A 15,733-nucleotide genomic window follows, 5' to 3' on the forward strand; every position below is an offset into this window, starting at 1 on the left:
CTACTAAAAGGATGGACTAAAAAGCTTATCAAAGTATTGACAAACAAATCATGTTCAATAATTCATTGGCATGTCAAACGCTGCAGCAACCCCTATCCCAGCCCAATATCGACTGTACAAAATTTCAGGACCACGTGCTTTCCAATATGGCTACCACCACACAGGTATTTTCCATCGAGGATTGGCATTTGTAACGATAAAAGATGCTGAAGAGAGGGCGAATAAGCCGGGCTCCGATTGTAAACAAAATACCCTGGCTTCACATGAGCTAATACACACACGTCACTCCAGCCACTCGCCAATCACATGAGGGGTGCGTCATCTTTAGCCAATCAGCGCGCGTTAGTGGAGCGGCTGCCGATTCACTAAACCGGTTAGAGTCACGCCCATCTCTTTCACCGCTCGAGATCAAAACAATCTCCGCATGTTCGCTTCCAAAACAATTCATTTATGTTGTGTACGTGCATGCCGTGCGTTAGACTTTTGCAGATAGTTATTACATTTCTCGGATGAGTTAGAACTGGAAGATTAATTTGTGAGATTTATTCCTTCAGAAGGAGTTTGCTGGTGTAATCATGCTCTCAAATCCTAAGCGAACACCGAAGCGATCCATTATCGGTACACTTGCCAGCGCCATGTATTCGGATGGAATCTTTTACCCCGTGTTGATACGAGGCATCAAGGCCCGAACACCGACCGGCGAATTCGTGTACGAGGTCGTTCGGGAAGACGGTGTCGCGATGGACTGCCAAGCGGACACGATGGTTGGCCCGGGATTCTTACCAGTTTCTCATACTCATCTCAAATTCAACCAGCCCGTGTACACAAACCTTGATGGCCGTGAAGTAAAAGCCATTGTCCAGAAGCATCGGAAGCAGACGAACGAGGTTTTGCTCAAAAGTGCCGATGCCTCCGAGACGAATTTCAAGAGGAAACTCGACGACGTCCGACTTTTGGAAAGTCGCAAGATTGTTAAACTCACCGACCATCACCATAATCATCACCTCACAGACTCTAACAGGCATGACAGGCTCGGTGAAATATGCCCAGAACCAAAGAAGCGACCCGTATCAACCACCATTGAAGTTCCAAGTCCAAGGTAAGATTTATTCTGTTCTTCCATCACTTCAGTCTTCATCATGATCATCCTTTTTTTTCGAACGCTTTCCAATAGGGCTTCCCAACGTCCAATCCCATCCAGATCAACATGGCTGCGCTATAAAGGGTCCAACTCTCACAAATTAATTACGTAAATGGGCCTATATGGTATACATCTAAATTTGTAGTGTGTTTAGTCCGGCAATTGGGATGAACAACATTCATTACTGATGCGCTCTCGCAAAGTCGCATGAATGTCTGCCCCCACCCCCCCCCCCCCCCCCACCATCCCATCGAATCATAATTATAAAAACAATCCAATGCATCATTTTCACATTCACATCAACTCATTAAGTTTTATCGATGACATTCTTCGTGCCGCTGCCATTTTCAGTCCCTGGATTGCCGAATGATATCATTATTGTTAATTGCCCGGTGGACACTTTAATCAGTGAAACGATAGAGTAAATGATGGAGAGCTACCAGTATCAACTTTGCACACGTCACTTTCAAACATCAAGGGTGCCGGGGATTTAAACTTCTAGTCTGGAACATCACACTTTATTTTTAGTAAATCAAAATATAACGTTGACGTGTAAAAGTGGGGGGATGTTGGCACTGCCTGGTATGTCTGTTCGTAGGTGCAGTAACAATGTCATAAATATTTATGTAAGCTCAGTTTTCCAACTACTTCCATGTTCGTACTCGATCAATGCTAGTTTATACCACGTACTATAAGTACCTTCCCCACCCCAGGTTATTTCGAGCCTATTTCACCAATGTAAAAAAAAAGTTTGAATTTCAAATTCGTTAGCGTATGGTGTAATTATTTTTTTTCAATCGGCAGTTGTATTTCATTACCTTCATTTAATCATGTTTGCATTTGTTAACTTACAGTCAGAGGATTAATTTTGCAGACTAATAAAGCCGGTACGCGTGGCGTTCTTACTTGGATAAATCCTTTTTCAAACAGGCTTCAAGGCCAATACAGAATTGAAAATCGGTTTTATTTGACCTCGTAAGTTGGAAAGGTAAATTAAATGGCATTGTTATCACAAGATGGGGGATAGTTAGTGCATAGAGCTAGTGTAGATGGTTTTCTTTAATATATTTCTGTCATTTCTGTTCTATATTTTCATGAAATATTGGTTGAAGTTCATGGACTTAAACCACTCACTCAGTGTCTGTATCTCGAGTTTGACCATGTTATGATCATGAACTGACTTTTCCAAAAACCATAAATATTTTGAAGCGTTGGTGATCTAGATATTCGTAACCTTGTCCATCTCTCAACAAAACCTGAACAGATCATTGTTTGCTCTTGTTATCCATCTCAGCCTCCTCAATGATCTGACGTCAGCGTCAAATGTAAATAATAAGTAACTTTGAAGGTAAAGAGTAAAGACCAGCTCTTTGGCAGCTAAAGATCGTATTTTGCGTAGGCGGCCATTTTCTTTGAACATTGGTAGGTTGAACCATGGAGCTATATAGCTCTATGGTTGAACCGTCGGATCGCTCTGAACGTGGAGTGAAGCGGTGTACAAAACTTGAAAACCTAAATGTTTGGAAGGGAGCGGGTGGGGTTTAGATACAGTAGTGAAGTGGTGCCCCCCTTTAGTTTACACTTTGAAGAAAACTGAAGTGAATGTCTTTTTGGCTTTTGGCTTTTTTCTTTTGTTGTAAGTGGTTCCTCCTATCCAACGGGTTGAATTGATGGCAAGGCCGTGGCCTTGTATATCCTACTCAGGCTTAGGCTATGCCTCTTCCTCCAACCCCTCCCCCATTTCACAAAAGTGCACCCTTTTAAAAAGGCGGCCTTGCCCACGAAAACATCAAAATGACCTGTTCAGATCTCAATATGTGAACAAGGTCGTATTCATAATCCGCCGAGTTCTTATCGTGTTTACCGGCGTGTATTGTTGATAAACATCGGAGGAGAGATTGGTAACTCCCAAAGAAAGGAAGCGAAATACGTCATAATTATGTGCGAGCTATTGTGCCTTTTTTCCTTCTGAAAACCCGACACCCTGTATCGGAACGGAAGAGAGAAATACCTGTATATACAAGATTTTTATTTTGCAGCAAAATTTATTGGAATCATGCCAAGTTGGTAAACTCCTTATTGCACACTTTTATTGGTGGTCATGATTGTTTGACAGGAACTTGGTAAATATGGGTTGATATCATAATTTAGTATTTGGTGAAGTAGAAGTTCCAGTGAATAGAACATTCTAGAGCTGGCAGTGATTGCGAGCACTTGTTGTTCCCACTAAATTCAGTTGTGCCTAGTATGTAGGTTATTTGTGAGAATGTTGCTATTTTGATTGTTGATGAAATGTTAATCACTGAATTTCCAAAGTTGTTTCGATATGAATTGTATGAGTATTATATTATGTTATATATATATTTCATTATCTTCTTGCCTTATTTATCATAGCATTCACTACATGGATAAATGAAGTGTCTTTTGTTTTGGTAAATTTGTAAACATTCTGAAATGCATTTAGGCCTACATCTATCTCCATGTCAACCTCAGTCTCTCAAGTCATGTTTAATTTTTTTTTTAAATTCACATGCCACAAAAGAGTTGAGGTGCTATCTTTGAAATGATTTTTTTTTAATGTCTTCATATGAATAAAGTAATTGTCAAATTGTGAGAAATGATTGTGTCGTATAGCCCCAAGAAATATATTTATAAGCCTACCCCTGCTATTTTGATGGGCAGCCATGATACAGCTTAATCACACCGGATTGTCACCCAGCCTCAACGAGGTCGCTGAACTGCTGATTGTGAGCAGAAGTGACATTGGGATGTTATTAACAATACCAACCTACACGCTGGTTGAACTTGGATGGTGGAAAGTTCTGCTATATCAATCATTGCAGATATAAAGACCTGGCCATGGCATCATTAAAAGAGACCTATCCCTTCTCTGTTCATCTTTCTCATGGTTTTTTCCCCTTTTGGTATTTTTCCTGTCCAGGGGGCCGTTTCATAAAGCTGTTCGTAAGATAAGAGCGACTTTAAGAACGACTCGAGATCCTTTCTTATGTGCTTAACCATCGCCAAGGAATATACCATTTACCACAAGAAAGGATCACCAGTCGTTCTTAAAGTCGCTCTTAACTTACGAACAGCTTTATGAAACACCCACCTGGTTCCCATCCCACCCCCTCGATCTGTTGATTTTTCCCTTCCCTCATCCCCATCCTAACTCCTTCCATTCCTACCCTTCCCACTACCCCTCCCCTCCCTTCTCTCTACCTATCCCTTTCTCCCAAAGTTTTCCTAAGTCACCCCTCACCCTTCCTTGCTCTAATAGCTCTATGCTTTAATAGCTCTATGCTCTTATCATTTCTTTCTCTTTATCCATCTTACCCTTTTACTCTTTTCATTCGAACCCTCCCCTTCCCACCAATTCTCCATCCCTCTCTCTACCCTCTCTCCTCCCCTCATCTCTATTTCTCTCCCATTGTATCTCACATTCCGGATGTGTCTGTCAAGAGTTCCCCCCACCACCCCAGTGACATACAAGATGAATGATGTGAAGGGGGACCAACAAGTTCATCCATGGGCTAGATATTTCAAACCAATTTGCTTGTTGATGACATTTCTTGGTATCTTTGGAATCTCTGAAACCCAAGTTCAAATGATCAGTGATGAAGGCATTTTAAGAATCACCAGACACATTTGATCTATCAGCGATCTTGGAAGAATGGAAGGGGGCAGGCATGTGTAAACCTAAGAATTGGATGATTCAATTAGAATAAAGGATTATGTGCAACATGATTACAAAACTCATTTGCTTTTGATAAAAGCAGCACAGAAAAGATTTTGTTGAGATGAGTTCATGAGTTCTTCATTTTCCTCTGTCTTTGGACTCTAATACCCTTTTCATACACCCATCCTCCTAAAAAAAAAAATTGCGTTTTCAAACTCTGAAAATAATCCGCACTATTTTTACGAGCGCAGATAATCGTCATGACAACTGCACACGGCCCCTCCGATGTGGTTGTGTTGGAAAAGGATGACCTTGTGACCGCACCATGGCAATTATCTGCATTATTTGGAAATGCGTTCATAAAGTCAAAATCTGGTCCTGATGCTGCTATAATAGCAGCATCAAAATAAATGTGGATAACTCTGGTCCTCCTCTGATTTTACGACCAAATTATGCTGCTATTAGCCGCATAATTGGGTTTATGAAAGGGGTATAAGATTTTAGAATTTGCTCCTGTTACATTCTGTTTGATCGTTGAGTGTTATTGAGTCTAATTTATCCCTATTTTGGTTTTTAACATTTGGTTTGTTTTGTTGTTCTCCACAACCGGTGGCAGCAGTGGGATGATGAACGAACAAATAAAGTCTTTACATGCTATTGCACATATGCACCAAATAATACAGGAATCCCATAAAACATGGAATTTTTCTGGCATGCTAAGAAAAGGAAACTAATGTTCGCAATGATACAATACATGTTTATGGGGTAAGGCAGATAGCCCCCCCCATATATAAAATATTTAAAAAATCGCTAAACAAAAAGAAAAAAATAGTTACCATTCCCTTGGCCTTTTGGTGAAGTTCGTTGATTGTGACTCCACATGCATGTATGCCTAGCCCAGAACTTTGTATAACTTTAAGAAAAAAGCCTTGATGACACAGATTTCTATTCTCATTTTTGATTAACCCGTGTAGTGCCAAAACGCAGAAGACCCATGAGGCTGAGCCACCGATGGATGACGTGATGGCAGCCATGGTGTTAACTAGTCTCTTTGGTAGTCCTAAAGTTGACAGAGAGAGGAATCCTTCAGGTGAGCATCTCTTAGTCTTCTCTTGATACTTGACAAACATTGGAATAACATCTGGGGAGCATTTCATGAAAGTTGACATTCTGAGAAGTTAGCTTTCTCCGACATTTACCATAGTCACAGTCAGAGGCAAGTGCCTCACAGCCAATCGAAACGAAGGATTTCAGTGAAATAGTCAGCACCGACAATTTAGTCAGTGCTGACAACTTTCATGAAACACCCCCAGATTATTGATCAGGGCAACAAGCCCTTAAATAAACATAAATTATATAAGAAATAATATCAAGTAATTATATTCCACTTATATGATTTCATGTTTGTACATAAAGTGTCATTTTTATTGTGAATTGTATACATGTTCTTATTCAGCCATTGGCTGTGAGGCATATTAAAAGACCATTTTTGCTTGATTTGAATGGAAAAACATACATAATTATATGGATAAATTAACGTGTTTGTATGTATGGAGATCACTAGTGTACCTACGGGGGGCAGACTGCCCCCCTGACGAGTCACAACCTATGCAAAGCACGTATCCCTGCCCCCCCCCCCCCCCGACGAGCTTGAAAACCTCTTTTTTTTTTTTGGCTTGTTGATTTTTATTCTTGTACGAAATCCTTTATTCATGATTGAAGACCTTTTTTTTGTGGCTTGTCCTATTTTTTCGCCGGACGGTTTTGCCTTCCCCCCGTGGAAAATCCTAGGTATGCCTCTGATGGAGATGATATTGTGTCTTAGTTCAGGGACGATAGTAGACTAAAGAAATCATTGGAAATTATTAATGTAAGATATTCATTTATCACAGCAAACATGAATTTCTGGTGTAACACTTAAATAAAACCTAAGCTAAATGGTGCAGGGATTTATCTCAAGCACAACCTTCTCAGCATTCATGTTGACCTTGCTCTTGATGCCCAGTCTTTATTTTCAGACTACTTGTAATGAAAAGATGTAAAGTTGTGAACATAATATAATGTTTACGAATTGCAATGTGCAATGATGACAGTAATCATGCTATTATAATCTGATGTATTGTGGAAAGGAAGTGCTGTGGCGAGAATGCAGCCGGTGATGAGGTTCATGTGTGAATTATGGATCATTTGCGGACAATTGTGGTGGCGAGGTCTGAATGCAAGTATGTCAAGCTCAAGGCAATTTATGTGTTCAGCAGTGGATGACCTCTGGTGGAATTGGGCCAGCTGCACAAATGCTGAGCAAAATGATGAAGAGACCTGGGTGAAAAACATCACATGACTTGGTATGAGTGGTGGGATATAGACTCGCACTACAGACCCGTTTGGGTTTCATGTGGATCGTTGTGGCCCAGTGGATTAGTCTTCTGACTTTGAAAGAGAAGTTTGTAGGTTCGAATCCCAGCCATGGCGTAATTTCCTTCAGCAAGAAATTTATCCACATTGTGCTGCACTCAACCCGGGTGAGGTGGTAATACTGGCAGGATTAATTCCTTGAATGCATGAGCACTGAAAGGCAGCTCGAGCTAAAGTGAGGGTAATAATAACAACGTGCCTCAGAATAGAATATTTCTAGATAGATGGCGCTATATAAATGCTTCTTACTTTTTAATGTGACAGGGAGGGGGGGGGGGCTAGTAGTACAACAGCAAGGGTTTTGTTGTAACATTATTAAGCCAAACAATACTATAATTAATATTATTAATGGAGTAGATCCTTAAAAAGAGATAGGACAACATGTCCCCCTTCCTTGGGACCACATCATATTCAAAACCTGTTGGTAAAAATAGTACCAAGTACATATGGAAACTTGGAACAAAACAAATGATGAAATAAAATAGAAGAAATATGGAATAAATACAGGTACCATGAAATTTAATTGATGATTCAATATGATAATATTGTAGTTTCTGTTTTGTTATAATGGATGGGCCTATGTTTATGTGCATGAAAGTAAGAGGATTGCCAAAATCACATGCAGTTACGGAAAGCAAGACCGACCCAGTGATGATTCTATTGCCTAAACATTAAACATATAGGCCTATAGGCTGGTCATCAGTAGTTCCTTGTAAGGGCTTTCCTATATAATAATAATAATTTGGGTCTATTTTGCAAAGACTATTAATGTTTGTCCTCCAAGCTTTCAGGAACAGATTGCAGCTATGATTATTGCCATATAAATGACCATCAAATGACCATTGACCTTGCAATTATTGACCACACACTCATTAAAGAGACACCCATTATGCTATCAGGAAGAAAATATTTTCTGGCATTGAAACACAATACAAATCAGGGACAGAATGTTTTGCAAGCCACATTTGGGTAAACATTAATATATAGACAAGTTTGTTATAACCAGGCATGGCAATTTTTCATATTTTTGGTGCATGGGGGGGGGGGCGAGACCACCCTCTGCAATTTGCGGCTTTGCACCCCCCCATCACCACCAATACACTATAGTAAGGAAATTTCAATGACGAGAAACTTGGTTATCTATTTAAAATGAGAAATATTATACTGTTTGGGGAATTGTGTCCCCCTCTCGTTAATCTTCTGCAAATGGTACAAATTCAGAAACATTTTCACCCCTCCCTTACCAAATCATTGACCTGTTGCAGTATGGTCTGTATGGTCCCCTTACCCCACCCCACCACCACCCTTTTATATATACCATAGGCGGTTTCAAACCGCCTCGATCACAAGAATCCCCGTTAAATTACGAGAACTTTTTAAGGCTAAAAAATACCCGTTAATTATTCCTGCATTCACACCGCCCCGAAACACATCCTTCGGGATAAGTTCCCGTAGTTACGAGCATGCGCAGTGTGGTCTGATAAGCAGGCAAGGCGGGAGATTCAAAATCACTAGCCCAGCAGCCACCCACGCCGCCGCGCCCAACGACACGCTGGGATAAAAGTTCCTGTAATTTGCTTTCACATCGCCAAAATACCTGCGACCTTGGAAAAATCCCCACGAAAGTTCTCGTAATTTCGCCAAGTACCTACTATTTAGCGGGTATTTTCTTTCGGGGAAATTACACGTAGTTTGCTTTCACATTACCAAAATACCTGGTATTTTCTGATCGAGGTAAATTTCCCGATCAGAGAATACCTGGAACTGGCGAACTTCGAGGCGGTCTGAAACCACCTAATGTTTACTTCAAGGTCTAAACTGACCTCATCTTTGCTTGTCCAGTTCCCCAGCTAGTTGACCTCATCGAATCTCTTTGTTTGATGGCCATGCCATGGTCATTGCTGCTTGACCAATGATGGTCGACCACGAAGCAAGCAATTGGCACTTCTACTAGATGCTTGAAGGCTGACCTTGTAATGGGTGCTTGATGATCCAAAACTGAAAGTTGTGTTGCTACGCAATGAAAGCTTATCAATATTGTCAAGTATTCTTCTCTACAAATAATTATGGTTTGCATGCTGCCACAGGGCTAGCTAAATATGCAATAAGCATTGTTGTATGTGTTTTTCCCCACCGATCAATTTCCACTCTTTCACATGGTAAAAATTGTAATTTGAATGATGATTCCAGTGAAAAATAAGGCTAGTGACAAATTTTTAGCATGTGTGAAACCAAACTAGAGTCACGAATGCTAATCACAATCACGAATTCTAACTCTACTTCAGAGGTGAGTTCCATTTACTCAAACTATGTTTTCTGTGAGAAAGGTCCGATGTTACTAAAGATGGATTGCAATCATCATTATAATGACGATTTCAGATACACATGTGAAAAGGCCCTTTATTGCATGTGAACTGAGGTAAATCACATGTATGTATGTCAATCTTTCAACAACAAAGGAATGATAATACATTAATTATTATAGGGGCTGATTCCTACATGACCTAAAATGTAAAATGCCCTGATAATGGAAAGACATTATTATGGTATCTTGCATTTCTTCATAAATTCTACCATGAAGCTTTTTGTTTGTACCATGGTAACCTTATGCTGAATAAGCCTAGATTTATTACATGTACATACATATATATGTATATATGTCTGATAATAAATGATACATTGTAGAAATAAATGGATTATTTACAGAATTGTATATTTGAAAGTGTTTCACTTTACATGAGCCTACTTCATTCCTTTTATTCCTTATAATGAATCGTTTTTCTCAAATTGTAGTTTTTTTTAATTTCCATTTTACATTCAAATTATAGTTATATGCCTATAATTATGTGCTTTAGGTAAATCAGGTTTCTAGGACTTTTATTTAGGCTTAGTACAAGTATGAATTCCAATGAATGTCCTGTACGTCAGTCAATTCACTTCATGCTAATTTTGAGGTTGTGCTCTTACTGCCTATTTTAAAACCAAGTCTATGCACTTCTTACTTAAAATAAAAAAAAGGGGCAACCCTTCTTTTTAAATGACTCTGTTATATTATCAATATTATTTAGGTTTTACAATATTTTAGGAGGTTATATATTCTTTTCACCATATTTCTTTAAGAAGTAGAAGTGGCAGTTTTGGAATGCAGGTTGGGGGTAACTGGATATTTCTGTGGAAGACTCCAGCTGTGTGGATTTAAATCGGTGCCCTGCACCATATCCAGAGGCTCCATCAACTTGGACGGAGCTAGTGTGGTTTACCTTGGGGTAGGGGAGGGGGCAGCGGAGTGGAGTTTGCAAGGTGACACACTCATCTAGCATTACAGTTGTATTTTGTTCATTGCCAAAACACAGAGAATGGTCGAAAGGTAGGGGAGACCAGGGTTAGTTGGAACATGGGGTAAGTTGAAACATTGTAATTTTCTTTAATGCCTGTAAAATAAATTTATGCAATACTGCCCTCAATTCATTGCTATTAATAATACAATAGTGTTGAATTTTTATTGCAATAAATTGAGGGCAGTATTGCATAAATCTATTTTACAGGCGTTTTAAAGAAACTTACAATGTTTCAACTTACCCCATGTTCCAACTAACCCCATGTTCCAACTAACCCCGGTCTCCCCTATGTTCCCTTGTCCTCAAAAAGGACATACATTAGAAGGCAGGTCTTATTCATTACTACTACTTTCTAGTATCTGAGGTCAGTTATACCATGGACCTACTAACACATGGTTATACTGATGTTTTCACTTATGATTGTTTCGTTTGGAAGTATTCTGTTAAATGGTCTGTGATAATCAGTGACCGAAATGTTGATGGCAGGAGTCGGGTGTATTAAAGCCTGCTACAAGACATCCACCAGATTATATGCTGCTTGCTTTGCATGCATACATGTATTATAGGCCTACTCGACTATTGCCAAGTTTTTAGTTGTTGAAAGCCGGCCGGTTGGTTGGTATTCCTACCGCTTCCCTGTGTTGTTTTCGTGTTTTCAAAGGCAGGAAACCAATCCCTTTTGAGCCAAATCTAGGCTATGTATTCAGACCCTTTTGGAATCTGGAAGATATTGTTTATGTCCGAGTATAAGGACATGGTGTTTGAAGGAGTGCTTTCCCATGATTTTAACTCTTCATGCAAGTATTGTATGCCCTTACCTTTTTTTTTTGGGGGGGGGCTCTAAACGTACAATGTCCATAACAGAGTGAATACATTCCATGACACAATATCCAATTGTTAAAGACCTCAAAGAACTGTTGATGAAAGATGTTTATAAGTGCATCATTATGGTTTTGGGCCCAGTGGTTCTGATTCGCCTGTTGGAGTTCAAAATCGTGAAAGCAAGACATCAATCTATGCTTGCCCCTCCCCACCCAGGGGTTGGTTGAATATGACCCGGTAGATGCAAATGGAATTGTTCGTGGTCTGCCAAGCAATGTACCTCTGGTGTAAAGTGTGGCTATGAACAGAAGCACAGCTTACCTACTGGTTCAACGGATTAATCATTACAAGAAAAAGTACTCGCATTGGGTGAAGGGGGGGGGGGTGAAGTGGCTGTTTGTGATCAGGGTCTATTTATTAAAACTAGCAGAATAGCGATGGGGGTCATGCATCAATTTGACCCCAGCAAGTTTCCATCTTGAAATGGGCTAAATATTCCTTCCAGGGACAGAAATAAGAGATGAAAAACTTTTTTTTCTTTCTCCCCAGGTGTATTTTTGGAATGATGTGAAGGGGTGGTAAGGTAGTTGTGACTTTCCAAAGATAGGGGGTGGGATCAATAAAATGGTGTCTGAATGATTATATAGGGGGGGGGGTAGAAACAGGTTAAAGGCTACATTTTTTATCAATCCACCCATAATGTAACATGAATGATGTTGTATGTACTGTATGTTCAGAAAAAAAAGTTGGGGGATTAAATGAACAAATTTAGGAAGTGTGGGGGATGGGGATTATTTCAATTGTGATACTCAGATGTTGATGAATTTTGTGTAGGCTATATTTTTACCAATTTTTTTCCAGCGGAGGAGAAATAAAAAGCATGCAGTCTGATGTCCAATCATCAATTTGCTTCAGGACTGCATGTAGAATCTTTTATTTCACCATATAACCCTATACTGCACATGTCAGATCTACCTTAAAATCTGTGTTCTGAGGCTGTGCCAGAAACCTCTTCGGTTACATATACCTAGATCTACGCAGGAGGTTTAGGGAGTGGTACCAAGTGGAGATCATGATATGATAATACACCTAAACACTATAAAAAGTGTTTTCACTTATTTCAAACTGCAACTCTGCAGAAAAAGTAGGCACCTTTGATTTTGTTTACAAAGATATTTTTTTCCAGTTTATTTTAAATTCTCGAATTGTAATGATTATTTGTTTGCAACGGTTGGGTATATACCCCTTTTTCTACTGAATTGCTGGTGTGGCCAGTGCGCCGTAACTTGCACAATTTTGGATTTTCAGAATGATTTTGATCAAAATAGTTGGGACGCTTGCCTTAGGATCACAAGGTGTTTGTTCTGTTGTGAATTAATAAAAGCAAATTTTACTGCCTTGTGGATCGATGGGTACTAAAAATGGAGGGTACCAAAAAAGGAAAGATTACTGATATATTAGGTGTATTCTGAATGCCTCTATCACCAGAATACCAGTTAAATCATGAGAACTTGTTCAGGCCTCATAATACCCGATTATGATTTTTATTTCATATTTACATCGACCCGAAGCAGACCCTTTCAGGGTGTATGTTTTTTAAGTTAAGAGCATTCGCCTAGTGTTAAGGCCAGAGGTATTTAATGACAATCATTTTATGACATCTTTACTATCCCCCATTTGCCTCAATACCATAATACCCACGAAGACAAACAAATAATTTGTCAAATTGAAAAATGAAGGTAGCAATTTTGTGAAAGGCAAGGGATATCAAATTTTGAAATCCATTATTTACCTACATGTAGACTTATTTTCCCCCATCATATCCATGATCTCTATAGTGTTGGAGATATTTCAGCTTGTAATGATAGCAGTGTGCCATGAATATATAGGCCTTACTCTTTGTATATCAATAACTGAAATTGAAAGTTACAGCTATTTGGCCTGAAGGATCATGCCATGGAATGATGAGATTCTAGTCACCTCAGATTATTTTTGAAGAGCGATAAATCAGAATGAACTTGTCAAAGTGATTATTTTTATTTCTTTACCACTGCATCCAGTCAAGGGAAATTTAGGGCATGTATATACCAGTATGTGACAGGTTAGAGAGAGGCGCTGAAATGCTGATACGGTTTCTGAAAACGGTAGATGATCATCTCTTTTCTCTTCCCTTAGGGGAAGAGAAAGAGTAGAAGATATGTACATAGAGGCCTGTGGGTCATTTATCGGATTCACATTTAATATGAAATGGGGGGGGGGGGGGGTAGGAGACAATCATGTTTTATCAAGCAGTCTATTGCTGATCGTTCACATCTGTCTCTGGGTTCCGGAAAAGACTCCAATCCTGAGAAATATATCCAAAAAGCATGCCAAAATGCCTAAGAATGGAATATATTTAGGCCTTTCAAATGCTATCAATGACAATCACATGATCAGACCTTTTGCAGTTATTGTTTTGTCAGTTTTCCTGTTCTGACCGGATCAGGTGATGATATTGCGGTGCTTCCCGATCAAGCTATCCCTTTTCTTTTGTCCCTCTATTGATGGTGTCTCGTGCTGACGTAATGGGGCTACGGATGAATACACCTCTTCACCATTCAACTTTCTCAGAACTTGAAAGCAAATAAACAAATACTTGCCACAGCATGAACAAAAACACACATCATATTTGCTTTATATGTGCCTATCGTTGTTGAGGAACCAAAAACATGTCCGGTCTCCAGACCCAAATATTAAAAAAAAGAAAATGTTGTTAGAATATTGAACAGAAAAGTTAGAAGATGAAATCCCCGGTTAAAAGATGAGTCATGATTAGATCAACAGTATAATATCAACAAAGGGCTATATATGTAATTTCAACTTTCTAGAGAGGATCATCTCCTTTCCAACTTGTCATTCAATGTAACTGATGGAGCAAAGTCATGGAAGTGGTATACTCTGCCTTGACAGGCTATATGAAAACCGCACACATCTATTTATTGCCCATGCAAGAATAACCGGACGAGCCCGATGAGGTCACGAACAAAAGCATCCTGAGAAATTGATTTCAAGCTACGTATTGATCCAATTCTCACTATAGGTTTCAGGCGTATTATCTGATTGTTCCTTGAAGCGATCAATATCCCACTCAGTCCCTTTTAACCTCATTTGCTTTAATTGCTTTCATTGTGACCATTCTTTTGGACAGTGATTATTGAAAGGAAAGTTCTTCTGAATCAATCAATGCTGCGAAATCAATCAATGGCAGTTTATATTAGTCCTTTTTTAATCTTTTTTTCCATCCCGTCCCTCTACCTCTGCTTTATGTCCAAACTACTTCATGATGATGATTATTTAATTTTTTGTTCGAAACTATTTCTCAATCTGAATCTAAATTATACAGGACTTACATGTAACTGGGGAGTGTTGCATTAGAAGACTTGTTGGATGTTTTATCTGACAGCATAATATTGATGATTTTACCCAGGAAAAATCAATGAAAGTTGTCTTATCTGACTACTTGTTAGACAAGAAATGTTTATGAAATACCCCTCTGGCGTAAGAGGGTGTTATGATGAATATCAGCAATTTTTTTTCAAATAAAAAACACATTTTAAGGATATTTCTGCAGCTAAGATTTTTTTAAAGATATTATTGAAAAAAAATGCTGTTTATAATTTGTATCACATCAAGAGATAAAATGAAAGTGTGAAAAATGTTCTTGTGAATATGCTGTCTTGAAGAAGTAAAGGCCTGGTCACACCGCCCGAGCGTTGTTGGAGCGGTCGTGGAGCGGTAGGGAGAGAGGGTCGAATTTTGCTCACAAAATTGGGGAATAAATTGAAAACATGAATCGAAAACAAAATAAAAACAATCGAAATCGAAAATGGTTAACGGTAGCGAGCAGTGATGATTTTTTTCTATCCGCTCCACAACCGCTCCAACAACGCTCGGGCGGTGTGACCAGGCCTTAAAGTGGAATATTTTGTTTGCAAATGTACTGATTCGAGACTGCGAGTATATATTCATTATATGGTTTCTACTGTGGAAATCATAACCCATCTATCACAGCATCCTCACAAATGGAGGGATTTTGTTCATGCAGTAACACTAGAGAACAAGATTTGCTGTGATATATTATATATACATATATTCTCCAGTTCTTTTTCGAATGATACTAAAATTACACTTTCACCATAATGTGATTACAACTACAAGCTGCAGTGATCAAAATATCAATTACTTTTCAGTGATTCATGTCTTGATGATTGCCGTTTGTTGAGTGGAGGAAATACATTTTAAATGTGTGTTTCAGGAAAGGTATTCAGAGAGCTTCTTCTTTACCATAATTACATATTG

The 15,733-nt window shown here is 39.1% G+C and overlaps 1 protein-coding gene across 1 annotated transcript in view; it reads left to right on the forward strand.

The window, feature by feature from the left end:
- Nucleotides 1-375: 375 nt before the first annotated feature.
- The window catches only part of LOC121419631 (zinc finger protein 704-like), a 30,465-nt gene continuing 15,107 nt past the window's right edge, over nt 376-15,733 (forward strand). The window contains exons 1-2 of the mRNA XM_041614091.1: nt 376-1,099; nt 5,795-5,910. Coding sequence (XP_041470025.1) covers nt 576-1,099; nt 5,795-5,910 — 640 coding nt within the window. The 5' untranslated portion in view covers nt 376-575. The remainder of the gene's footprint in view (nt 1,100-5,794; nt 5,911-15,733) is intronic.

This window comes from Lytechinus variegatus, chromosome 1, assembly GCF_018143015.1.
Source record: "Lytechinus variegatus isolate NC3 chromosome 1, Lvar_3.0, whole genome shotgun sequence".
In the NCBI taxonomy this organism is placed as follows: Eukaryota; Metazoa; Echinodermata; class Echinoidea; order Temnopleuroida; family Toxopneustidae; genus Lytechinus; species Lytechinus variegatus.